Source organism: Bos javanicus, chromosome 7 (genome assembly GCF_032452875.1).
Source record: "Bos javanicus breed banteng chromosome 7, ARS-OSU_banteng_1.0, whole genome shotgun sequence".
Taxonomy (NCBI): domain Eukaryota; kingdom Metazoa; phylum Chordata; class Mammalia; order Artiodactyla; family Bovidae; genus Bos; species Bos javanicus.
In genome coordinates this window covers 70,378,960-70,403,905 of record NC_083874.1, presented here as the reverse complement: position 1 = coordinate 70,403,905, position 24,946 = coordinate 70,378,960, and the positions used below count along the sequence as shown (strand labels likewise).

The following is a 24,946-nucleotide window of genomic DNA, read 5'->3' as shown; positions in this document are numbered from 1 at the left end:
TTTTCAAAACTGGATTAGCAGCAGTGTAATAGCAGTAACCCTTTAATTACAGGAGTAATTTTCTTTGCTTGTTTTGAACCCCAGCATTCATAGGCAGCTGCTATAAAAACCAAGTGTGACTTTTTTTTCCTGCTTTTACAAGTTCAGGGAACTTACAATAAAGGTTATAGGACTTTGAACCCAATTTTTCCCTTTAAAAAAGGAAAGGTCAGAGCTGAGGTAGACTTTGCTTCCATTTAAACAAAACACAGAAATTCAGTATCAGTACTAAAGTAATACTTTCAAGATTCTGTCATTCACCTGGGAAGAATAAATAAATCCAGTTAGAATCTGTTTATGTAGTTTTGACTTCATGGTAATCTTATTTCTGGCCTTACGTTTTCTTGACTGAGTCAGTAGTAAAATTGTGAAAACAGGAGGAAATCAAAGGAAAGGCCTTGCTGTCCTGGGCAGTTTCCTATTCCAATCATTAGTCATGTGGCCTCTGTAGTTCTGTGTGTGTGTAATTTCTCATTTACCAGGCTATATTGAGAGACTCATAAAACTGCCTCTTTGCCATGTAGCAGGCTTAATGATTATTCTAAAGTAGTCTAAGGCGCAAGGATGAAAGGTGGCCAATCCCCAGAAATTTTAAAAACTTAAATTTCTTTAGGGATATCAAACTGGTGGAAGGGAAGTTACTCTGAATTTGATTGATTGATGCCTCCAGAAATTACATTTTCTAAATGTAGAGCTTGTGTTTACAGTTTTGGCTAGATACAGAGGTAGGCTTGCCAGATGGCACTAGTGGTAAAGAACCCACCTGCCAATGCAGGAGACATGAGAGATGAGACTTCAATCCCTGGGTCAGGAAGATCCCCTGGAGGAGGGCATGGCAACCCACTCCAGTATTTTTGCCTGGAGAATTCCATGGACAGAGGAGCCTGGTAGGCTACAGTCCACAGGGTCGCAAAAGAATCAGACAGGACTGAAGTGACTTAGCATTCAATGGTGTCTCAGAATTGGGGATTTACCGTTAAGTGTACCAATGCCAAAGGCTTGAATTTCCAAGGAGGGCCTCCAACACAAATCTAGGTTGAAGGACCTTAATTTCTTTTGTAACAGGCAGTGTGTTTGTTCTCCCACGTGGTCCTGGCAGGTAAGTGTGTTTCTTTTGTAACAATTTCAAGATGATTCAATCTAGTGGCAACATTTTATCTACTACTGAGTGTGTGATCTTCTGTGTGTGTAGGCATTGCCAACCTCAAAGTGACTGTCTAGGAACTAACCAAAGACAAAGGAAGGAACAATGTAGGGCGTTTTTTTTTTTTTGGAAGGGGCTGAGGGTGAGGGAATTTGTAGAGGGTCATTAAGGCAAGGAAGTAGATAAAGCCCAGAAGACCAGCAACATTCTTGATTCATTCTTGGTACAAACAATGTGTTTCAGGTTTTTTACTGTGAGTAAATGGAGAACAGTTCCTGCCCCATAAGGTATGTTAACATAATCTTGGGAAGTGTGATGGTACATTAATCTGTTTTTAACCTTAGACTAAAAGACAGGACACACACGTACCATTTAATTACATACAACAGTAAAATTCTTTGAACAAGTTCTTTAAACCAGAGTTGGAATTCTTAAAGATACTCAATGCATAGTTCCAATTCACTTATTCATATATCCACTCACTTATTCAATAGAAGTTTTATTGGGCGCCTGTTCTGTGCTAGGCAGTGCTGAGCCATCACAGATACTGTCTCTGACGCCAAGGAGTTGACAGTCTAGACCAGACAGTAGGGAGTTAAAAAAAAAATCTGGCCTCTTTGCTACTGCGGTTCCATCGGGTTAAGGATCAGCCTCTCCAATTCTCCCACGTGGTCCTGGCAGGTAAGTGTGGGTGTGAGCGCGTGTGGCTCCTGGTGTTTGGGGAGTGTGAGAGCGCACGTGTGTCAGAATGGTGAGTGTCACAGTGCGCGTGCAGATGTCGGCGTGGCACACGTCTCTATAGCGGCGGGAGCCTGGCTGTGTAGGCTGCGAGAGGCGTGTGTCTCCCACCCGTGTACCGGAGGCGGCGCGGGAACCACCCAGCGGCGCGATTGTGAGTGAGCGCGAGGGCGCGCAGAGGCGCGCCCGTACGGGGGAGGGCCGCGCCGCGCTGGCAGCGCCGCGCGCAGGCGCAGAGCAGTGAAGCCGGGCTGCTGCGGCCGCAGAGCGCCGGGGGCGGGAGGAGTGAACGAAGAAGGCCATGGCTGCCGCCGGCTGCTAAGGAGCTCGGCCTGCGAGCGCCTGCCGCCGCGGACGATGGTGACCGCACGGGTTGGGCTGCTGCCGCCTCCGCTGCCGCCGCCTCTCGAGACGCAGCATCCAAGGCCCGGCGCGGAGAAGCCGCCGCTGTGAGCCGCGCGGTCCCGGCCCCTACTGCCGCCGCCCGAGAAGAGCGGGAGGGCAGGCGAGCGAGAGAGCCGGGGAGTTGCGGAGCCCTTCAGTCCGCCCACGGCGCCTCCCCGTGGGGAGGGAGGCCGCAGCCTGAGGTGAACGAGCCGTCCGCCCGGGTCGGCCCCTTCTTCTCCCGGCGCCCTCGCCCGCATCCTGCATCCTCTCTTCTCCCCCTCCCCCGTCCCTCTTCACTCCCTTCCTCCATCCCGTCGCCCGCTCCTTCCTCTTCTCTCCCTTCGCCCCTTTCCCCGTTCGCCTCCTTCCTCTTCTCCCATCCTCGTCTCCACTTCACCCGCAGCGCCCCCTCCTTCCCAGCCGCCAGCCCCTCCCTCGGCCCTCCTGGCCCCCGCTTCGGCTCTCTTCCGGCTCTGTCCTCCCCTCCCGGGGCCCCGCTTAGAGCCCCCTCTCCCAGCTCCTGGGCTCTGCCCGGCCCCTCTCCAACCCCACCCTCCTGGAGAGAGCCCTCGTCTCCCCAGCATTCCTAAGATGCCCTTGCTCTGAGCGCTGCCCCATCGCCTCCCGAGACCCCATTTAGGGCCTTTTCCAAGCCCCTTCTGAGCTGCCCCTTTTCCAGATGCTCCTTTCCAGCTCCTTTCCTCCAGTTCCCACTTCCAACTTTCGGTCTTTTGCGTCTTTGTCCACTTGGCTCACGAGGTTCCCTCCCTCTCTTATTTCACCCTACGCTTCTTTGCTTTACGCAGCCCCAAACTCAGCTTCCCCCCTTTCATTCGGTTTGAGGTGGTTTTGGGGTGCAGAAAGGCCTGCCAAGTCATTCTTCAAATGGGGACCCATTTCCACTATATCATGTCTGTCAGCCTTTTTTACAGTATGAGCGGTCCTCATCCTTTCCTTTTTGTTCCCATCGCTGCTACTCTCGTTTGCCAGGCCTTCTGCATCCCTCTCCACTTTTGCTTTTCTCAACCAAGGATCCCAAGACCCTTGCCCGCCTTTTGGGAATAGATCCCCTTTCTGTTCAGGGATGAAGAACTTAGTCCGCGTCTTCTTTCAGAATCTTTTTGGTGCGTGGCGCGGCGGAGCCAACATCCTTGGCCAGAGGGGAGGGGAGCTCCCTGGCACGGGCCTCTTTCCTGGCAGAGTTTTTGTGGACGTAATCCCCTAGCCCCGCGGCGGCAGCGGCCCCGCTGCTGCTGCTGCGCTGCTTGCTTTGCAGCGAGCTGGGCTGGGGTTACTATAGTTCAAACGCGGCTGAGATCAGCAGGCGTGGGGGGCGGGGGAGGCGGTGCGGGGAGAGAGGAAGGGGGCTCTGCAGTGAGAAGGCATCAAAGATTAATGGATGGCTTTGCATCGCAGTCTGCAGTAAACAGGAAACTAGTTTGAAAGGAAAGGAGAGGGACTGTGTGTCTTTTTATTTTTTAAAATACGGACTGAGCAGTTCTGGTGAATCTTGAATCTTGCCCAAAGGATGAGCTGTCGGTGCTGCAGTCGTGACCCAGGCTGAGCGCCCAATGGCAGAGATAGCAGTTTTCTATTTCCTCTGTCTGGCTGCTTAAGTTGAAAGATGGCCCTTGTATTCTGAGTGGATTCCCAGAGTGGATGTTTGCCGATTTGGAGATGACCAGAAACCACAGAATCGCTAGTAGTTTACGTGGAAATAAGGTACATACACAAAGTTAGCTAGCAATGAGTGGGAGTGGGAAGGATCAGCTGTATTTAAAACGTGTGCCAAAGCTTATGTAAGAAGTGGGTTCTTCTCCCCGGTATCTGAATTTTTGGCTGAGTTTACTTATGATTTTAGGCTTTAGCTCTGCCCTCAACATTTTCAGGGCTTACCATCCTAACATCCGGACAGCCAGAAAATGTCTTTCTTATTAAGATTGGCTTTAGCTGATGGTAGAATTCCACCCCCCCCCCCCCCAAATTGGATTGAACAGAGAAAGGAGACTGATGATGAATGATAGTTTTTTGTTTTTCTCCTTATGCTGAGGAGGAAAGGTGTAAAAACTTTCGGAGTTATCTAATATTGTACTGAATAATTTTAAATCGGGTTATAAGGCATTCTTATTTTTGTTTTTTCTAGGAGATGTGAATTCTCTTCCCTTTTTGGGTAAGAACACTTTCATTTCTTATTTTTTAGCATAATTCTTCAGCTGATGAGAAGAGCTCTGACGTTAAAAACTTACATTTTTCATATTGTTGATGATTTGTTTGATTTCTTCATATTCAAAACTAAAATGTAGTATTTTCTGAAAAGTGTAGAATGAGGTCCCTAGTGTATCCTAAACCACAAAAGTGAATGATGAATTGTGCAGCGTTGTGCTGGTACAGGACATTCTTGTGTTCCTAGGTAGCAATTTGCTGCTTCCAAGCCTAGGAATGTCATTTAATGAAATCCTGTGGTCTTGTTTTTGGTTAGCTTTTGTTAAGCCTTTCTTTTTCTGTTACTGGAAAGGGATGGATTTTTTTTTTTTTTATAAAGCTGTTTCACTGTGTAAAGCATCTTTGAATCACATTTAGTTTTCATTACTTTCAGAGACAATTTGTTGGAATGTTACTTTCTCAGTTCTTTCCACATTTCAAGGAGGAAGTTTAAAAATCACGCACAGAAGGTAAAATGTACATAACTGAACAAGGCAGGGAGTATCTTATATATTTGGCTTTAGAGAATGTTAAGCCTTTGAGTTTTCTTTGCCTTCAGCTCTTCTGTTTATTTTTGAGGGTTAGTTGATACTGTTTGGTTTTAGAAGAATTTTGAGCTTCCTCTGACTTAGAATATGTTCCCTAGCTCTGTTTAACAAATCTTAGAAAAAGATAAATTAGGCTTGAACCAAACATCGTCTCTTTACCCCAGGAGAGAAGGCTGCATTTTTATTTATTTCATGTTTTTAATTTAGTCTTTTAGCAGATGTGAGTGATTTGGCACATGTGAGTAATTTCAGGTTTCAGCAAATAAAATATATTTCAACATTTTGTTTAGCTGTTAGTTTAGTGTGTGGAGCTTGAGTGTAGTGTATGGTATTTATTTGTAATGGTCACACCCTATCATGTGGCATTTCTATGAAGAATGGTCCACAATGGTCCCCCCCCCCACCCCCCGCCTTTTTCTTTCCATAGCTCTTGTTGGTAGCATTTTAGATTCAGCTTTCTACGTATTAAATTTGTTTCCTCCACGTCCCTATACATGGCCAGCTTGCCAATGACTTACCGAAATGTCACTCACATACAGAAATAAATGAGACATTTAGTAAGCAATATATTTGTTGTTAAAGGGGATATTTCATTCCATCCAGGCAGTAGAGTTTAGGTGTCTGTCTTGGATGTTCTTCTGTTACCAGTAGGTTTAGGGACCCGATTGTCTTTTTATTCTTGTTCCATTTGTCTTCTGTTCTTGTCCCGTTTGTGTTCTGTTCTTGTCTGTTTGTGAAGTAGTGGTAATTTAAGGGGAAGCATGTACCATTCTGCTAATGGCCTTCTTTTGTAATAGAGATACGGTCCTTTTTAAGAATTAGGGAGTTTTTTCCCTTAGCATTTTGGATCTTGATTTCTGACGTAGGATTGGTTATTTTGTGTAATTTTTTTTTCTTTACCCCTTTAAGAGCTACAATAAATAGTGAAACTGGGCACATTTAAAAACAAGAAAACATTTAAAACATATGAAGGCTCTAAGTCAGATGAATATGGACCACAAATATTAACTCAGTAATTGTCCCCTTTTTTGTTACTTACAAAAGCAGTATTGATTCATATTGGAATATAGAATATGGAAAGGTAGTTACTTTTCCATTACTGAATAAAGCCTGTTAGTGATATTTTTGTCTTGGTACATACCATGGTAATTTTCACACGTGACTGGTGGTTTGTGAGAAAAAAAAAAAATCTATCATTTGTGCACTTTGAAATGAACTCCCAAGAGTGCACTGAGTTACCAGGTTGACCACCACAGTAAGTAGTTACTTCCTGTGTATTTCCTTAAGTTATCTAGATAGCTTAGGCACATTATATTACACTTTTCCTAGTAATATATGGGTATACTGAAACATTTGTCAAACAGAAAAGGATAGAGGGGAATAAAAATCACCCCAGGGCCACTGTTGAAAGGATGTTAATGTGAATATTTCCTAGAATTTTTTTTTTTCTTAATAATATCACAAGCTTTGAGAAATGTAGGCTCCTAAATGCCTAAGTGGTATAATTTGTAATAAATGTTGATTCGAGATTTTATTTTTCAGTGCCTTTTTTTACCCCCTTAGGACACAGCTATTTGGTTATGATTCTCTGACAATATTCCGTTTAAAAAAATTTTTTTCTTGAAGTAGAGTTGATTTATAATGTGTTAGTTTCAGGTGTACGGCACAGTGAATCAGTTATACACACATATATGTAAATTCATTCTTTTTTTAGATTTTTTTCCCCATATAGGCTGTTAGAGAATATTGAGAATATAGAGTTCCCTGCGCTGTGCAGTAAGTCCATATTAGTTATCTGTTTTATATGTAGCAGTGTGTCAGCCCCAGTCTCCCAGTTTATCCCTCCCCTCCATTTCTTGTGTATGAAAATTATTAAAGCAGTCTTGTTCATTTAAAGTAATCAGAATTACAGTATTTATTTATAAAAAAGTTAATTTTGTATTATTGGTAGGACATACATAACATTTGAGTAGTGGGAATGATATATAATAAATCAGTTTAGTGATGGGAAAACTTGTATTAATGATGTGCCAAACTGAGCAGCATTTCCCCCCCAACTATCTGAGCTAGGAAGCTATGAAAATTAGAGGGTGAAATGGAAATACTGACAAATATTTAACCATAGCATAGCAATCTGTCACTATAATTTTCATTTGTCCTGTAATGTCTGAAATTACTGCCAAAGCTAGAAGTGTATTTTGCTTTCTCAGCAAAGTTCTTAAAAGGATATTGTCAGAGCCAGCAATCTAGAATTATCGTTACTCCTAAAATTATCCTTTACCACTTCTGTCTTTTTTTCTGTAATTCCTTGGATTAATTTGCAGCTCTATCATATAAAGCAGTATTACACTAAGTTGTCCTTTATATAGTAGATTGGCAGATCGTTCGTTTCCTTCCTTCCTTTTTTTTTTTTTAAGCCCCCCATTCACCACTGCTAATCAACAGCTAAGCAAAGACAGAGGCTGCAGACTCACAGTGCCTGACTTCTTCCATGTGCCAGCATGTCTGTGTGGCACAGAGAAGAATTTGATGAGCTTTTTCCTACCTTGAAAGCAGATGGTGGGAATTTCAGACTAAGACGTTTTTTTTCCTTCAAGATTTATAGATTTACTTATTTATTTATTGGGCTCTGTTGGGTCTTGGTTGCTGTGTGCACGATTTCTCTAGTTGCAGTGCATAGGCTTCTCACTGTGGCGGCTTCTCTTGTTGCAGAGCACAGGCTCTAGAGTGCATGGGCTTAGTTGCCCCATGGCATGTGGGATCTTCCTGGACCAGGGATCGAACTGATGTCCCCTGCATTGCAAGGTGGACTCTTAACCACTAGACCACCAGGGAAGCCCTAAAAGTTTAATTTTAATGATACAAAGAAACAGGATTGCAAATCATGTTGCCTTTACCTGTATCTTGAGTTCTCTGCATTGTATCTGTATCATGTAAATTGTTTACTTCAGTTTTGATTTTAAGTAATAAGGAACAGGATAGACTGTGAGATGCTGTATACTCAATGTGCAGTTATTATATTTTTATTAGGCTTTTTCATGTAATAACTTTAAAATTTGCTCTTTATTAAAAAAGCTACATAACTCTCAAGGAATTTTATAGGAGTGAATTTTCCTTCTCAAGATAATTGGACAAAAGCTACAGTATTCTTATAGGCTGTTTTGTTAAGTGCCTAGATTTGGAATTAGAAGCTTTTTAAAAAACAAATTTTGAGGCCCAAACATTTCCTCAGAGCATTAAAGTTAAGCAGACCCGAGAGTCCATGTGAAAACATAATAGAAAGCTTATTTCCTAAATATCTGGAAGTAGTAGATGCATCTAAGGAGCTTTTTACATTACAACATAGTTTTTGTAGTATGTGATCCATTAGACTCATAAAAGGATATCTAAAAGCTATTTGAGGTGACTTACTCTTTTATATGTATCTCCTGAAGTTTAGGTCTGCTCCAAGAAAAAACATGGCTGCAAAGGAGAAACTGGAGGCGGTGTTGAATGTGGCCCTGCGGGTGCCAAGCATCATGCTGTTGGATGTCCTGTACAGATGGGATGTCAGCTCCTTCTTTCAGCAGATCCAAAGAAGTAGCCTCAATAACAACCCTCTTTTCCAGTACAAGTATTTGGCTCTCAATATGCATTATGTAGGTAAGTGTCTACATCCTGTTTCCTGAGCTTTTAGTGAGTATTCTGATCTGTGTCTTTGTATACTCTTTAATTTGGGTAAAATCATGTCCTTTTACATTGAAGTGACAGTGATACAGTCGTTGATAAATGTTTATGAATCATGTTTATAGTCTTATTTGTTTCACAATTGCATATAAATTATTAGGGGTAGAGGAAAATAGACAGAGTTGGATTTATTTTGCTGTGAAATATATTTTGATGAACCCTGGAAAGCAGAAGAAAACATTTGGTTTTTTTTTTTAATTTAATTTTTGCTTCTGGTTTATTAGATGTAATTGACGTGTATAAAAGAAAACATGTATTAGATTTTAATAGGTAGAGTTAAATAATGGGAAATAACCTTTCCAGACGTTTGCTGTGCTGTACTCATTCTTGTCCAACTCATTTGGTGACCCCATGGACTGTAGCCTGCCACGTTTCTCTGTCCATGGAATTTTCCAGGCAGGAATACTGGACTGGGTTGCCATTTCCTACTCCAGGGGATCTTCCCGACCCAGGGATGGAACCTGTGTCTCTTGCGTCTCCTGCATTGGCAGTGGATTCTTTACCACTGCGCCACCTGGGAAGCCCTTCCCAGACATTTGGCCTGTTAAAACTTGTCATTAATTTGGGTTTTGGTAGGAATTCAGAATGTAAGGGTTTTTTTTGATTATTTATTTATTTATTTTTGGTTACGCTGTGTCTTCATTGCTGCATTCAGACTTTCTCTAGTTGCACTGAGCAGTGGCTTCTCTGGTTGGGGGCCACAGGCTCTAGGCGCAGAGGCTTCAGTAGTTGTGGCTTGTAGGCTTTAGAGCTTGGGCTCAGTAATCGTGGCTCATGAGCTTAATTGCTCCTCAGTATGTAGAATCTTCCCAGACTAGGGATTGAACCTGTGTCTCCTGTTTGGCAGCCAGATTCTTATCCATTGTAGTACCAGGGAAGTCCAGAAAGTAAGCAATATTCTTTATCCTTCCAAAACATTAATATCATTTGAAGGTATAGTATTCATTTCAGTTAAATGAAATGTGGAAAATTATAATATTTTTTAAAAATGCTTGAAATATATAATTGATACAATTGTTTTTGAATCAGTGGTAGAAGTAATGTGAAGAGATTTAAGAAATTAAAGTCAAGATATACAGGCAGGGGACTTCCCTGGAGGTCCAGTTGTTAAAGATACTGTATTTCCATTGCAGAGGGCATGGGTTTGATCCCTGGTCAGGGAAGATCCAGTCCATCTAGAATAAAAGTCATGATTCTTAATTTTTAGGTTAATTTTTTTTTATATGTAATAATAATGATAGTATACTTTCATTTAACATCAGTAACTCAAGATGTGGCTTGAATGATGTGCTGCAGTGGTTTTATTAATATTTTTGTTGTTAGAATTGCCTATCAACAAGTATATCTTTTTTAAAGTTTGAAGATTATCTTTTATAAAATTGTTAAGGGTTGTCCTGTCTCTGAGATTTATTTTTTTTTTATAAAGAACTTTCTAGCCCTGAGAACCCCTTATAGTTCTGAGAGATTTAAGCCGTTGTGGGAAGGAGTATGGTACAGTAGAAAAGACTACGCTAGAGACGGAACATCTGAGTACAGTAGATTTATCTCTCTCAGTTGGCACTACCTTGGAAAGCCTCTGAAATGAGAAGGTTCTTTTATGCTACAAAATACTAATTCTCAGCCCTTTAAGGGGTTAACCTGTTAAAGGTTTGTATGTTAGTTTATGGAAAATAATTCCAGTCTGTTGTAGAAGAACAGTTGGGTACTTGGTTTAGATATTTCACTTAATCCAGCAAAAGTAGTTTGTTCTGTGGTCTTAAAAATGTACTTATCACATATATTATTTCTGAATATATGGAAGTGTTTATTATAAAAAGAGCTACCTAATAACAGAAACATTCATCTTAGAAGTTGTATGGGTTCTCGTACAGTTGCAGTTTGCACTCTTTGGCTTTGGGAACTCAACTTAGCCTTCTTAAATGCACTCATGCTATGGTAGAGTAAGCTCAGTGATTGCACAAGTAGATATTTTCAGCTTGAACAGATTTTTGGTTACAGTAACCTCTGTGTCATAGCATTATGTAGTGTTTATGTAATGTTCCAATTTACAGAATTTCACCCTTAAATGGATTTTAGAAATTGTAATTTATGTTCAGAAACCAAAAAGCATAAAAAGTATACAGTGAAAAGTACCTTCCTCCTGTCTCTGTTCCTCATCTACTGAGTTCTCACTTTGAGTCTCAACAGGTAGCTGTTTTTATTTTCTTGTGCATAATTCTGGTGAAGAAGGCAATGGCAACCCACTCCAGTACTCTTGTCTGGAAAATCCCATGGACGGAGGAGCCTGGTAGGCTGCAGTCCATGGGGTCGCTAGGAGTCAGACACGACTGAGCAACTTCACTTTCCCTTTTCACTTTCATGCATTGGAGAAGGAAATGGCAGCCCACTCCAATGTTCTTGCCTGGAGAATCCCAGAGACAGGGGAGCCTGGTGGGCTGACGTCTATGGGGTCGCACAGAGTCGGACACTACTGAAGCGACTTAGCAGCAGCAGCAGCAGCAGCAGCATAATTCTGGAGATATTTTATGTATGTGTAAGTAAATATAAAGATATATTGATATATAAATGATAAAAATATAAATATCTTTCCTCTTTTTTAGTACAGATGATAACATAGTACATTACTCTTTTGAACCTTTTGTTTGTTTTAACTAAATGATGTATCATAGAGCCATGTTATTTTTAGATATTCACTGTTTTTTCATGCTGACACATTCTGATCTGCCAGATCTTAAGATTCTGACGAACTGTTGAGGCCTCACTTTCTTCCCCAGCCCTCCAGTTCTGTTTCGTAGGGGCATAGTACTCTTGTATGACTGTACCATGATTTAGTGCATGAATTACTTCAGTGGAGGACATTTTAGATAGCTTCTGTCTTCTACTGTTTCATTCAGTGTGGTACTAAACAGTTTTGTATAGCTATCATTTCAACAGGTGCAAAGATAGCCATGGGATGAGTTATTAGAAGTGATTCTGCTGGATTAGAGCATACATACATTGGGACTATTGACTGATACTGCTCTCTATAGACTATGTTGTACCTACATAAGCAGTTGTTGACGCTTCCTGAAATCCTACATCCTTATCAAAGCAGTATTATCCAACTTTAATATCTGGCTGCTTAGTGGGTTTCTCTGATGGTTCAGCAGGTAAAGAGTCTGCCTGCAATGCAGGAGACATGGATTTCATTCCTGGGTTGGGAAGAGATCCCCTGGATGAGGAAAGTGGCAACCCACTCCAGTATTCTTGCCTGAAAAGTCCCATGAACAAAGGAGCCTGGCGGGCTACAGTCCAAAGGGTTGCAGAGTCGGACATGACTGAACTAGTAAACATGACATGGCATGTAGGTGAAAAGTGGTTATTTTAAAATGTAGTTTTCATTTGTGTTTCTCTTATGAATGAGATTGAACTTATTCATGTGTTTAAAAAATTGGTAGTTTCCTCCTTTAAGAGTTGTCAGTACTTGTCCCTTGCTCACTTTTCTATGGGACGTTAGCCTTTTCTTACTAGTTGGTGGGGTTTGATATATGTTAGGGAAATAAGCCCTGTGTGATGAGTTGGAATTTTTTCCAATTTCAGTTTTCTTGATTTTGCTAAAGATATTTTTGACACACAAAATTTGTTTTTATTGTGATTGAATTTATCATTTTTTCTTTCATATATCTTTAGGATTTTTAATCAATTAAAAAAGCCTTCTCTGTTCTTAAGTTTATAAAGATGTATGTCATGTTTTATTGCATTCTTTTTGTTGTTTCATTTTTGCATTTAAATCTTTGCTGCATTTAGAATTTATCTGCATTTACAGGGTGTCTTATTCCATTTCTGAACTTTTTTCTATTCATTTCTTATTATTGAGGATTTAGATTTTATTTTACTATCTGATAGAGTTAGTCTCTTTTTCTTTATTTCCGTCTCTGAGTTTATTTTGGTGGTTGTTGTTAGTTTTCTACATGAACTTCCCAGTTATTTAATCTTCCAAACACAGCCCTGTTGACCTGTTTGCTGGGATTGCTTATTATTAAAAGTTAAGTTAGCATGAAGAGAGAGCTTAAGGGTGCTAACTCTTTAGGAAAGAACACAAGAGACTTAACTATGTTCATGATTTCTTTTGCATCCTTCTGGATGGAGTGTTTTAAAGTTTTCTCTATGTAGCCCTTAGACTTTTATTTTTCAGTTCATTCCTAAGTTTGTTTTTTGTTTGTTTTTTTTTACTGTTGTGAGTTTTTTTCTCCTTTATATCCTCTGTTATTAAGAGCTTAAAAATCAAGGTGGGGAGTGTTAATAATTGTGTTAATGAAGTATAATTGTACCTTTGAAATTAGAAGCTTTCCAGTGTGGGTCCTGTCTGAGGACAGCAGAGAGAGTAACTCTCGAGATGTTAATTATAGAACTATTTGCAGGGTGTAGGATATATAAAGGAGAAAAGAAATAATATTGAAAAGGAACAATAGGGCCATTTGTGAAAAGCCCTGAATGCAAATGTTAGATATTGTGCTTAAATTGATAGATAGTGGTGGGTCAGTAAGGGATTTAGAGCAGGTGAGCTGCATCTTAAGATTGATTAGGCAGTGTTGAATAGGATAGGATAGTGGATTGGGGAGGGGAGAAACCGGAGGATAGAAGGCCATTTAGGATTTTTGGCAACAGGTAATGAGATCGAGAGCTAGCATGGGCTTGTAGCAGTTGCAAAGAAAAGAGTGGATATGAGAATAGTTCTGTTGTAACTATGATCACTAAAATCATTAGTGCCCTAAAAGGTAAAACTCAAACTTCATTTGTATCCCTGTTTTGCACACCTTTCCATGTTTGTGAAACTGTTAACCACGATCTCCTTCTTAAAAATCTTTCTGAATTCTTCTAGATTATTAATCATTCCTTCTGAGTCTTTTGCTGTATCTTTGGACTCCTTTAGTGTTGATATTCCTAGGATTTGTGTTTAATTTTCATATTTTGTTGTTGGGGTGGTTTCACATAGTTTTGGCTACAAATCTCTATCTCCACTTTTCACTGCTTTTGACCACTTTAATCTCCATTATTGTTCCTCCTCTTTGATCGCATGGTATCCAGTTCATACCTCCACCATGGTACTTACTGTACTACATTCTAAGGGTCCATAAGCCTAGCTATCTTCCCAACTAGATAGTTAGCTCCCTTAAGGTAGGAATGGTATTGTCTATTATCTCAGTATTATCAGTACCTAACTAGTGCCTGGTGATGAATAAATGATTTCTAACTATCATTAGCTATCTCAACCTAAATATTTTACAAGCACTTCAACTTATCACTTATCTCATCACCTTTACTTAACCTCAAGCCTCTGCCCCCTTAGTAGCAAAGCCATCCTTTCAGTTACCCATGCTGGAGACATCAGAACCATCTTCACTTCCTTTTTCTCAACCATTCACCAGTAGATTACCATTAAGACCTATTTAAGTATATATCTCATAAATGACCCTGCCAACTTCATATCCAAAGCTACTATTTTATTCCATGTCCTCATTTTTTTTTTCTTCATTACTAAAATAACCCTTTAAATAGCAGAAATTCTTGTATTTCATTAGGAGGGTTCACCAATGTTAATTTAAGCAGATCATTATTTTTAAATGCTGCTAGTCTTGCTTTTTTTAATTACAAATTACTGTTGAGTTAGCTTTATCATGGCGGTGGCAGAGGATGAGATGGTTGGATGGCATCACTGACTCAATGGACACGAGTTTGAGCAAGCTCCTAGAAATAATGAAGGGACAGGGAAGCCTGGTATGGTGCAGTTCATGGGATTGCAAAGTCAGACACGACTTAGCAACTGAACAACAACAAAGCTTCATCATTATCAATTTAGTTTGTTTTGGTTGGTTCAGTTAATCCTATAGTCTGAGTAATGATGCATATTTGCATCAGCAGTAGTTTTGTATTTTTCAACTAATTAGATGATGTATACAGTTGACCCTTGAACTCTGTAGGACCCTTGAACTCTGTAGGTTCGGAAGGCTGACTGTAAAGTTATACTCAGGTTTTATACCATGAGGAGAGCTTGGTGCTCCTGATCCCTGCATTGTTTGAGGATCAACTGTTTATTGTAGTTCAGATGATTTAGTCATACAGCTCTTAATACATCAGCATAAGTATTCATAATCTCTCAAAAATCTTCTTGTGCAATATATTTGATCACAGTTATTTTTTCACTGGAATGTGAAAATGGGGATATAGGTGACCATAGGGTTTTTGTTACCGTTTTGTTTTTTGTTTTCTTACCTCATCTATATGTTTTTCATTTTCTTACCTCACCTATATGGTATTTAAAGGATCTGAGAACATAAGCCCAGGCTAAACTCCTTAATTATTGTTGTTGTTCAGTCACCCAGTCATGTCCGACTCTCTGCGACCCCATGGACTGCAGCACACCAGGCCTCCCTGTCCCTCACCATCTCCTGGAGTTTGCCCAAGTTCATGTTCATTGCATCGTGATGCCGTCCAGCCATCTCATCCTAAGTTAGTTAGAGTTAGTCACTCAGTCGTATCTGACTCTTTGTGACCCCATGGAGTGTAGCCTGCCAGGTTCCTCTATCCATGGAATTCTACAGGCAGGAATACTGGAGTGGGTAGTCATGCCCTTCTCCAGGGGAATCTTCCCGATCCAGAAACCGAACCTGGGTCTCCTGCACTGTAGGTGGTTTCTTTACTGTCTGAGCCACCAGCTCTATCAGCAGCAGCATCTCCCAGTACCCTCCTAATACTCTTTCTACTTACACCAAAATCTAGTGTGGTCTACAGTTTCCTGTCTCCTGAAAATTTCCTTTGTACTTCTGTGGCTGTCAGAGCTGCTGTTGCTGTTCTCTTAGAATGTTTCCCCTTTCTCTTAGCCTGGTAAAGATCCATTTACCCTTTGAGGTCCAGGTCAAACAATCACCTAACCATAGCCCTTTTAATTTTTATGAAACTACCAAGGATGTATCACACTTTTGTCCTTGTTTGGTTTTCCACGAGACTGTGATTTCTTTATTTTTTCTTCTTGGATTTTCCATGGCCACGAGTGCATCTGGATCATACTTTACACATACTAATGTTGATTGATTGCATGACTGAATAATTGAAAGAATGAAATGAATATGTTCAGTCTAGAGAATTTGGCAGTTGATTTTATGAGATACACAGGAGAAGGGAAAGATAAGGATATCTGCAAAGGAAAATGATAGTTTATTAAACGTCAGAAAATCTAAGGAAACGTTTCATGCAATAAGTAGACTGATTAGAAAATCCTTCAGCCACAAACAGTGAAAATGCTTGCTAAATATAATAAACATCCTTTTAAATACTTCTTAAGTCCTATGAGAAAGAGATTAACAGAATTAATTGGAGGAAATTATTTTACAAAATGAAAAGCAAATAGAAATATGTATCTCTGGCTTCCCTTGGATGGTTCTTAAAGTTAGGATGTGTGGAAAATATGTAGTGCTTAACACAGCTCCTGTTTCTTAAACTTTAAGACACATTAGGTGCTAAGAAGGGATGTCTGTGCCCTAGTGAAGACTCATTCATGAGAGGACAATAAGCCAGGGCCAGATTTTTGCAAGATGTTTAACCTTACACTGAGAGGTTAAAGTGTTAGTCGCTCAGTTGTGTCCAACTCTTTGTGACGCTATGGACTATAGCTCGTCAGGCTCCTCTCTCCATGGAATTCTCCAGGCAAGAATACTGGAGTGGGTAGCTATTCCCTTCTCCAGCGGATCTTCCTGACCCACGGATTGAACCTGGTCTCCTGCATCGCAGGCAGATTCTTTAAAACTTTTGAAAGTTTTAGAGCGGGAGTTGTCTAAAAGAAAGTGATGGTTTGGGGAATATTACCCTGGTAACAAAGCATAGGATGGATGAGGAGGGGAAGAGACTGAAAGATAAAGAACAGTCAGCATATATTATTGTATTACAGAAAGGGCTAGGTAGGGGCATAGCGACTGCAAAGGAAGGGTAACAGATGAGAGACTCAGTGGGACTGGGTGATCACAGGTGACTCAGGTTTGAGTCAGAGTGAATGGAAGAGGACGCCTGTTGAGGGAGGAGGATGGGAGCTCAGTTTGTACTCCTATATGGGAACGTTTAAGTGGACTTTACCTCAGACATTATGAGCTATAATTGTCTACTTAGAATAGGAAATGATTAAGGTTTTTATGCTTATGTAGTAGGTTCTCAGAACTACTGTTGTATCATCTAGAATGGTATATTTGAAGCAGGAAAATAGATTCTTTGAGTTAGATACTTACATAAAGAGTAGAATTTATTCAGAAACTAAATTTCCTATGTTCACTTGAGAAGGGTGAAAAGAAAATAGAGGGGAGAATTATTTAGAGGGTAAATGGAAGTCCATGTCACAAAGCCAAAGAATAATAGATCTGCGGGTGGTTGTTGCTTTGGGTGCTGGGGCAAGGATTTAAATAGGAGTCTTAGATTTGACTTTAAATTTGAGTCTTAGGTTTGACTCCTGTTTAGTAGGTAATTGTTAACTTCCAAGTTTCTTTAGAGAAAGCAAACGGGTTTGTAGAGGATCTAAGATTGTAAAGGGTAAAGAGGGAATAATAGACAGAAATTAGAGACTTTGGTACAGATAGTTTATAACATTTGTCATTGTAATGAAAGAAAGGTAATAGGAAAAGGAGAAATGAGTGTGGTGACGAGTTTTTCTTTACGACTGGGGAAAAGAGCCCTGCACATTCTTTGAGAAATGAGAATGGTGTCAGAGGAATGATTGAAGACATAGAAGATAGAGGGTCTTTTGGAGTTGGAGAAATAAGATCTGAGGCACACCGGAGGTGCAGGGGTAGAGGGACAGTAAGACCCCCTGTTCCTCCTCTGGGACTAGAGAATGAGGCAGTTGGTGTAGAAGAAACAAGGAGACAAGGAAAGGTAGTTGATGAGAATCCTACTGTACTTTTGTGTGATATATTCAGTTTTAAAGTAGAGAAACCTACAAAGGAAGTGAAAAATGCTTTATATTTTCCATAGAAAAATCAAGTGGTTTTACTGTGCTAAGCTTGCTTTGGTAGTGAAGTAAGAAACCTCAAAGTTGTTGAAACCTAATGAAGATCGTGGCATCTGGTCCCATCACTTCATGGGAAATAGATGGGGAAGCGGTGTCAGACTTTATTTTTTTGGGCTCCAAAATCACTGCAGATGGTGACTGCAGCCATGAAATTAAAAGACGCTTACTCCTTGGAAGGAAAGTTATGACCAACCTAGATAGCATATTCAAAAGCAGAGACATTACTTTGCCAACAAAGGTCTGTCTAGTCAAGGCTATGGTTTTTCCAGTAGTCATGTATGAATGTGAGAGTTGGACTGTGAAGAAAGCTGAGCGCCGAAGAATTGAAGCTTTTGAACTGTGGTGTTGGAGAAGACTCTTGAGAGTCCTTTGGACTGCAAGGAGATCCAGCCAGTCCATTCTAAAGGAGATCAGTCCTGGGTGTTCTTTGGAAGGAATGATGCTAAAGCTGAAACTCCAGTACTTTGGCCACCTCATGCGAAGAGTTGACTCATTGGAAAAGACTCTGATGCTGGGAGGGATTGGGGGCTGGAGGAAAAGGGGACGACAGAGGATGAGATGGCTGGATGGCATCACCGACTCGATGGACGTGGGTTTGAATGAACTCCAGGTGTTGGTGATGGACAGGGAGGCCTGGCATGCTGCGATTCATGGGGTCACAGAGTTGGACAGGACTGAGGGACTGAACTGAACTGAACTGAACTGAATTGGAAAGTAATTTACTTCAAGCTCTTTTTATTAGTGTAATTAACTGGAAGACTAAATTAGAATAGAATTTTATTTATATCTCTCTTCACTTCTACTACAGGTTATATCTTGAGTGTTGTGCTACTAACCTTGCCCAGGCAGCATCTGGTTCAGCTTTATCTATATTTTTTGACGGCCCTGCTCCTCTATGCTGGACATCAAATCTCCAGGTAAGAAGGTGACCCATTTTTGAAATGTATGACTGAATTTAAAGTTTTTCTTTACCAGTAAAATACTTTTCATGAACACTGTTAGGAAGCTGAGGCTTTGATAGGTATCCCAAACATTTTTTTTAAATTTATACTTGTTTTCTAAATAAATATCATACAGGATTAGTAGCTGGGGTTGTGTCTCAAATTTTATTTCTGCTTTTACAACTGGTCTTACTGTGAATTGGACCATAAGGGTATGTTTACAAAAATACCCATGAGCTTTTCTATATAACCTGAGAAAAGAAATTTCCAAAGACAGGCTTCAGGAACTATAGCAATTATGGATTTCATTGCTTTCATTATTTTAGGAAGTTACTTTATGATGCATGAAAATCAGTGTAAGGTGCGACCTTGTATATAGTCGATGATTGATATAAATTATTTCATGAGGTTAATTGTATAGGTCAGAACGTCTGTTTGTCTTTGTGTGCTTGTCCTAAATTTGAAGACTGGTCTGCCAAAAGAATATGAGCTTCCAATCTTGAAACAATAATAATAAATTACAAGTATACCAAAAGCCCATACCATAAATGTAGTGGGGTATAATAAATTTTGTGGGTATAATATTTCTTTTGTTTTGATTGAAATGTATACCTGTAACAAAATGTACTCCCAGTTATAAGCAGAGTGGCAATTACTTTACATATATAACAGGATGTAATTTTCTAGAGGTTTGAAACACAGATTTTGGTGTAGGCTTGAAATTTAATCTTAGAAATAGCATTTTTATATTACTAGCATTGATTGGTTGACTTTTTAAAAACCTTTTTTCCCCCATAATTATAAAATTACACTCATCGCTGTAGGCAGTCTATACAGAAAATTTAAAGGCAGTAGCAATCACCTGAAATTATATCACCATGTGACAAACCTGTTAGAATTCTGTTATTTTCTTCCAGTTTTTTAATAACCTCCAGTTTTCACCACTTCAGCGGATACAAAAGAGTGAAAATAGTATACTAACAGTCACCGACTCTCAGTCCCTTTTGTTAATGCAAGACCTCCATCTTCCTTCTCTTGAAGGCCCTAGAAACTCAGTCTTCTCACCTCCTTCTCCTGTTCGCATCTGGTTGATTCCCTGCTCAAAATGGTACTTGGAGGTGGGGAGGTCTGCTGCTGTCCTTGCCCAGGGAATGTCCTTGGATGTCAGAATTTCAAAATACGGAGCTGCAAGAGTGGTGCCGCATTTCTGTAATTGTCTCAGTGTTTCAGATCCAGCTCTTCACTCTAAAGTGGAGACGCTGACTTTTCTGATTTTGTATCATGCAAATATTGTCCCTGTGTACTTAGCCTCCTTCACAGGAACAACTTAAGCCTTTTCCCTTAGCATCTTTCTCCATTGAACCTAGACTAGAAGTCCAAGAGCCAGTATTAACTCACACAAGAGGGTCAGTCCTTCCCATTATGGGAAGGACCATTCCACTAGCCCCAAACTGTGACAGAATTTATTCCTATGGTCTTACCTAGACACTTCTGAATCTCAGCTCAAGCTTAAAGTGAAGACACTTCCGAAATCTTCATTTATACATTTTTAAAGAAAAATGATATGTATGCAGTATAATGCAGTAGTTAGAGTGTAGGCTCTTGAGTTACCACTTTAATGTATAAATAAGTTCCTGGGCAGCTAAGAATGCCATTTGGAAAAGTGAATGGGAATTGGATAGATTCAAATCCTCTGTTTCTTATTTACTGCTCTGTAACCTTAGTGTCATTTATCAGAAAGATTCATCTCAGTTTCTTCACCTGTAAAATGCTAATAGTATTTTAAGGAGCTGTTATAAGGATTTATTATCATTAAGCATGTTAAACTCTTAGCACAATTTCTGACATGTTTTAAGGGCTCAGTGGATTTTAACTTACTCTATTATGTCTCATTTTTATTATGCAGCAATGTTTTGTAAGTATTTTCCTGTGTTGTTAATCTTTAAAAAATGTTTTTTTCATGGCAGAGTATTCCATGCTGTAGCTGTGTTAACCATAGCTTTTTAGAGTTGATAGGATTTTGATGATCAGTCAGAGAAATCTCAAAGTTGAAGGCAGAGCTATTAAAATTAATTTTATTTGTTATTATAATTCTGGGTGAAAAAGCAATGAACCTGCTCTTTCCCTTTATGGTTTTTTGGTTTCTGTGTGGTTCAGTGATGGCCAAAACCATGTAGCTATATTTTCATCTGCGGTATCATCATCCAGGCTTTTCTAGAGAGGTCATAATTCTATCATGTAGGGATAAAGGGGACCCTGCAGTGTCAGAGATGAAGAAAAGCCCTTTTCTAACCATTCTTCTTGAGCAATTTTGACTTACTACTTTTAGTTTATGGGAATATTTTTAACCAGTATTTAAAGTTTATTTTCATGATCAGAACGTTTATATCTATTTTAAACAGTAAAAAGAACTAACAAAATTTTACAGTGTACAAAAACATTTCATATTTTTTAATGTTATTTTGATCCTTACTATAATCCTTTGAGATTTACAGGTGAAAGAACTGAAATGTGCAAACAGCTAGGAGGGGATGATCCCAGACTTTAACTTGAATCCAAGTTTTCTGATTTTTAGTTCAATTTTCCGGAGAGGGCATGGTTAATGGAAAGAAAATTAGTTTTAGAATTAGTAGGATATGAAATAGTTTCCCTACTTAGGAAATATGTTACCATGGCAAGTTATTTCTTTGAAACTATAAAGTAAGACAGTGCCTATCTGATGGAGTTGGTTTTAGTATTAAACTAAAAAATTTCAAGTTGTGGCATATTTTAGTGTTTTTCTTCATAGTGTAATTTACACTGTATCATGCTATCTCAAAAATGTTAGCAAAGATGTGTTAATTCTTGAATCATTAATAAAATGTCAGCATTTAATAAATATTGAGTCTTGGCCAATCTCATAGAATCTTAAGGCTGAATTTTTTAGTTTTAAAAAGCTTAACAGTTCGTATTTCATGTGGCAGCTTCATAAACAAGTATCTTTAAAGAAAATGACTTTATTAAGATATAATTCACATACCTATTTAAAGTATATAGCTCAGTGGTTTTGTATACATTCACAGAACTGTGTAAAGCATCACCACCATTGGTTTTAGAACATTTTCATAACTCCAGAAAGAAGCTCTGTACCCATCAGCAGTCACTCCCAATTTCCTACCAGCCCTTCTCTGCAGCCGTAGGCACGTCAGTCTGTTTTCTGTCTTTATGGGTTGGCCCATTCTGGACATTTCATGTACATTGAATTGTACAGTATGTGGTCCTTTATGCCTAACTTCTTTCACTTAGCATGTTTTCAAGGCTCATCCATGCTGTAGTGTGTATCAGGACTTCATTTTTCTGTCCAAATCATATTTTGTGGTATGACATTTTGTTTATCGATTCATTCATTGATGGACGTTTGAATTGTTTCTGCCTTGTTGCCTGTTAGAATAACACTGTCAACATTCATGGTTTTGTGTGGACATACTTACTATAGGGAGGAGTGCTGCTTATACATTGGATTGGGATTGCTGGATCATATAGTATGTTTAAACTTTGAGGAACTACTAGACTGCTTTCTAAAGTGGCTGCACTATTATATTTCTACCAGCAGGATATGAGGGTTCCAGTTTCTCCACACCCTTGCTGATAATTGTCCATCTCTGTCATTTTCAGTATAGCCATCATAGTAAGTGTGGAGTGGGATTTCGTTGTGGTTTTGATTTGCATTTCACTGATGGCTAATGATGATGAGCATGTTTCATATGTCCATTAACCCTTTGTGAATTTTCCTCGGAGAGATGTTTATTCAGGTTCTTTACCCATTATTTGATTGGTTGTCTTTTTTTAAAAAAATTGAGTTGTAGGAATTCTTTATGTATTCTAGGTAGAAGTCCCTTATCACTTACATGATTTACAGATATTTTCCATATCACTCTAGTCTAGATATATCAAAGCAGAGTATAGTATGGTCCTGAGAAGGAAAGTCAATACTTGCATATTTTAAATAACTCATTTGATACTTCAAAAATTGGCTGTAGAAAAAGACATTTGCAAATATTAATTCCTTAAACAGAAATTTTCATACTCTTGAAAAGCTGGGTCTCTCTTTTCCTTAATTCATGTACAGGCATACCTTGTTTTGTTAGGCTTCCCTTTGTTGTGATTTGCAGATACTGCGTTTTTTACAAATTGAAGGTTTGTGGCAACCTTGTATCAACCAAATCCATCCTGTCATGTTTCTAACAGGGCTTGCTCACTTCCTGTCCTGGTCAGGTTTTGGAAATTCTTGCAATATTTCAAACTTTTTTCATTGTTATTGTATTTGTTATGGTGATCTACGATCAGTGATCTTTGATGTTACTATTGTCATTGTGTTTGGGGCATCACAAACTGCACCTATATAACATGGCAAACTTAACAAAGGCTGTGTGTACTGACTGCTCCACTGACTGGCTGTCCCACATTTCTCTCCTGCTCCCTGGGTCTCCCTATTCCCTGAGACACACTAATATTGAAATTAGACCAGTTAATAACCCTATGGGAAGTGTTCAAGTGAAGAGTCATGTCTCTCATTTTAAATCAAAAGCTAGAAATGATTTAACTTGAGATTGGCTAAGTGTTAGGCCACTTGTGCCGAACACTTAGCCCAGTTGTGAATATGATGGAAAAGTTCTTGAAGTTAAAGTACTACTTCAGTGAACACAAGAATGATAAGAAAGCTGAACAGCTTTATTGCTGATGTGGAGAAACTTTTAGTGATCTGGATAGAAGATTAAACCAGCTACAACATTCCCTTAAACCAGGGCCAGAGCAAAGCCTTAATTCTTTTTAATTCCATGAAGGCTGAGAGAGGTGAGGAAGCTGCCTAAGAGAAGTTTGAAGCTAGCAGAGGTGGTTTCATGAGCTTTAAGGAAAGACGCCGTCTTCATCACATAAAAGTACAAGGTACAGCAGAACGTGCTGATGTAGAAGCTGCAGCAAGCAAGTTATCTAGATGATCTAGCTAAGATCATTAATGAAGGTGGCTACAGTAAAGAATTGATGCTTTTGAACTGTGGTGTTGGAGAAGACTCTTGAGAGTCCTTTGGAAAGCAAGAAGATCCAATCAGTCCATCCTAAAGCAAATCAGTCCTAAATATTCATTGGAAGGACTGATGCTGAAGCTGAAACTCCAATACTTTGGCCACCTGATGGGAGGAAATGACTCATTTGAAAAGACCCTGATGCTGGAAATGATTGAAGGCGGGAGGAGAAGGGGATGACAGAGGATGAGATGGTTGGATGGCATCAACGACTCAATGGACATGAGCTTCAGTAAGCTCTGGGAGTTGGTGATGGACAGGGAAGCCTGATGCGCAGTCCATGGGGTCACAAAGAGTCAGACATGACTAGCAACTGAACTGAACACTAAAGAACAGATTTCCAGTATAGACAAAACAGTGTTCTGTTGGCAGAAAATGGACTTTGTACCTAGAGAGGAGAAGTCAGTGCCGGGCTTCAAAGCTTCAAAGGACAGGCTGACTCTGGGGCTAATGCAGCTGGTGACTTGTTGAAGCCAATGCTCTAGCCATTATGAAAATCCTAAGACCTTAAGAATTATGCTAAGATCTACTCTACCTGTGTGCTGTAAATGGAACAACAAAACCTGGATGACACCATAGCTGTTTTACAACATGGTTTGTTGAATATTTTAAGCTCACTGTTGAGACCTACTTCTCAGGAAAAATGATTTCTTTCAAAATATTACTGCTCATTGACAATGCATTTGGTTGCCCAAGAGCTCTGTCAGATGTATAACAGATTTGAATGTTTTCATGCCTGCTGATACAATATCATTTCTGCAACCCATAGATCAAGGAGTAATTTTGATTTTGATTTTCAAGTCTTATCATTTAAGAAATATATCTCATAAGGCTATAGCTGCTGTAGATAGTGAGTCCTCTGATAGATCTGGGCAAAGTAAATTGAAAACCTTTTGGAAAAGATTCACCATTCTAGATACCACTAAGAACATCTGTGATTCATGGGAAGAAGTCAAAATAGCAATACTAGCAAGAGCTTGGAGGATGATTCTAACTCTCACGGATGATTTTGAGGGGTTCAAGTCTTCTGTGGAGGGAGTCACTACAAATGTGGTGGAAACAACAAGAGAACTAGAAGTGGAGCCTGAAGATGTGACTGAATTGCTGCCGTGTCACAATAGAAACTT

General features: G+C 39.6%; 1 protein-coding gene across 5 annotated transcripts in view; it reads left to right on the top strand.

The window, feature by feature from the left end:
• Positions 1-2,419: 2,419 nt before the first annotated feature.
• The window catches only part of RNF145 (ring finger protein 145), a 62,454-nt gene continuing 39,927 nt past the window's right edge, over positions 2,420-24,946 (top strand). Inside the window, exons 1-4 of one of the 5 annotated variants that reach the window (XM_061424204.1) lie at positions 2,420-2,508; positions 4,452-4,478; positions 8,493-8,700; positions 18,624-18,732. In XM_061424204.1, coding sequence (XP_061280188.1) covers positions 8,517-8,700; positions 18,624-18,732 — 293 coding nt within the window. In that variant the 5' untranslated portion in view covers positions 2,420-2,508; positions 4,452-4,478; positions 8,493-8,516. Of the gene's footprint in view, positions 2,509-3,666; positions 4,031-4,451; positions 4,479-8,492; positions 8,701-18,623; positions 18,733-24,946 lie in introns of those variants that run through there. The other 4 variants (XM_061424207.1, XM_061424206.1, XM_061424209.1 and 1 more) reach the window with 4 other exon arrangements.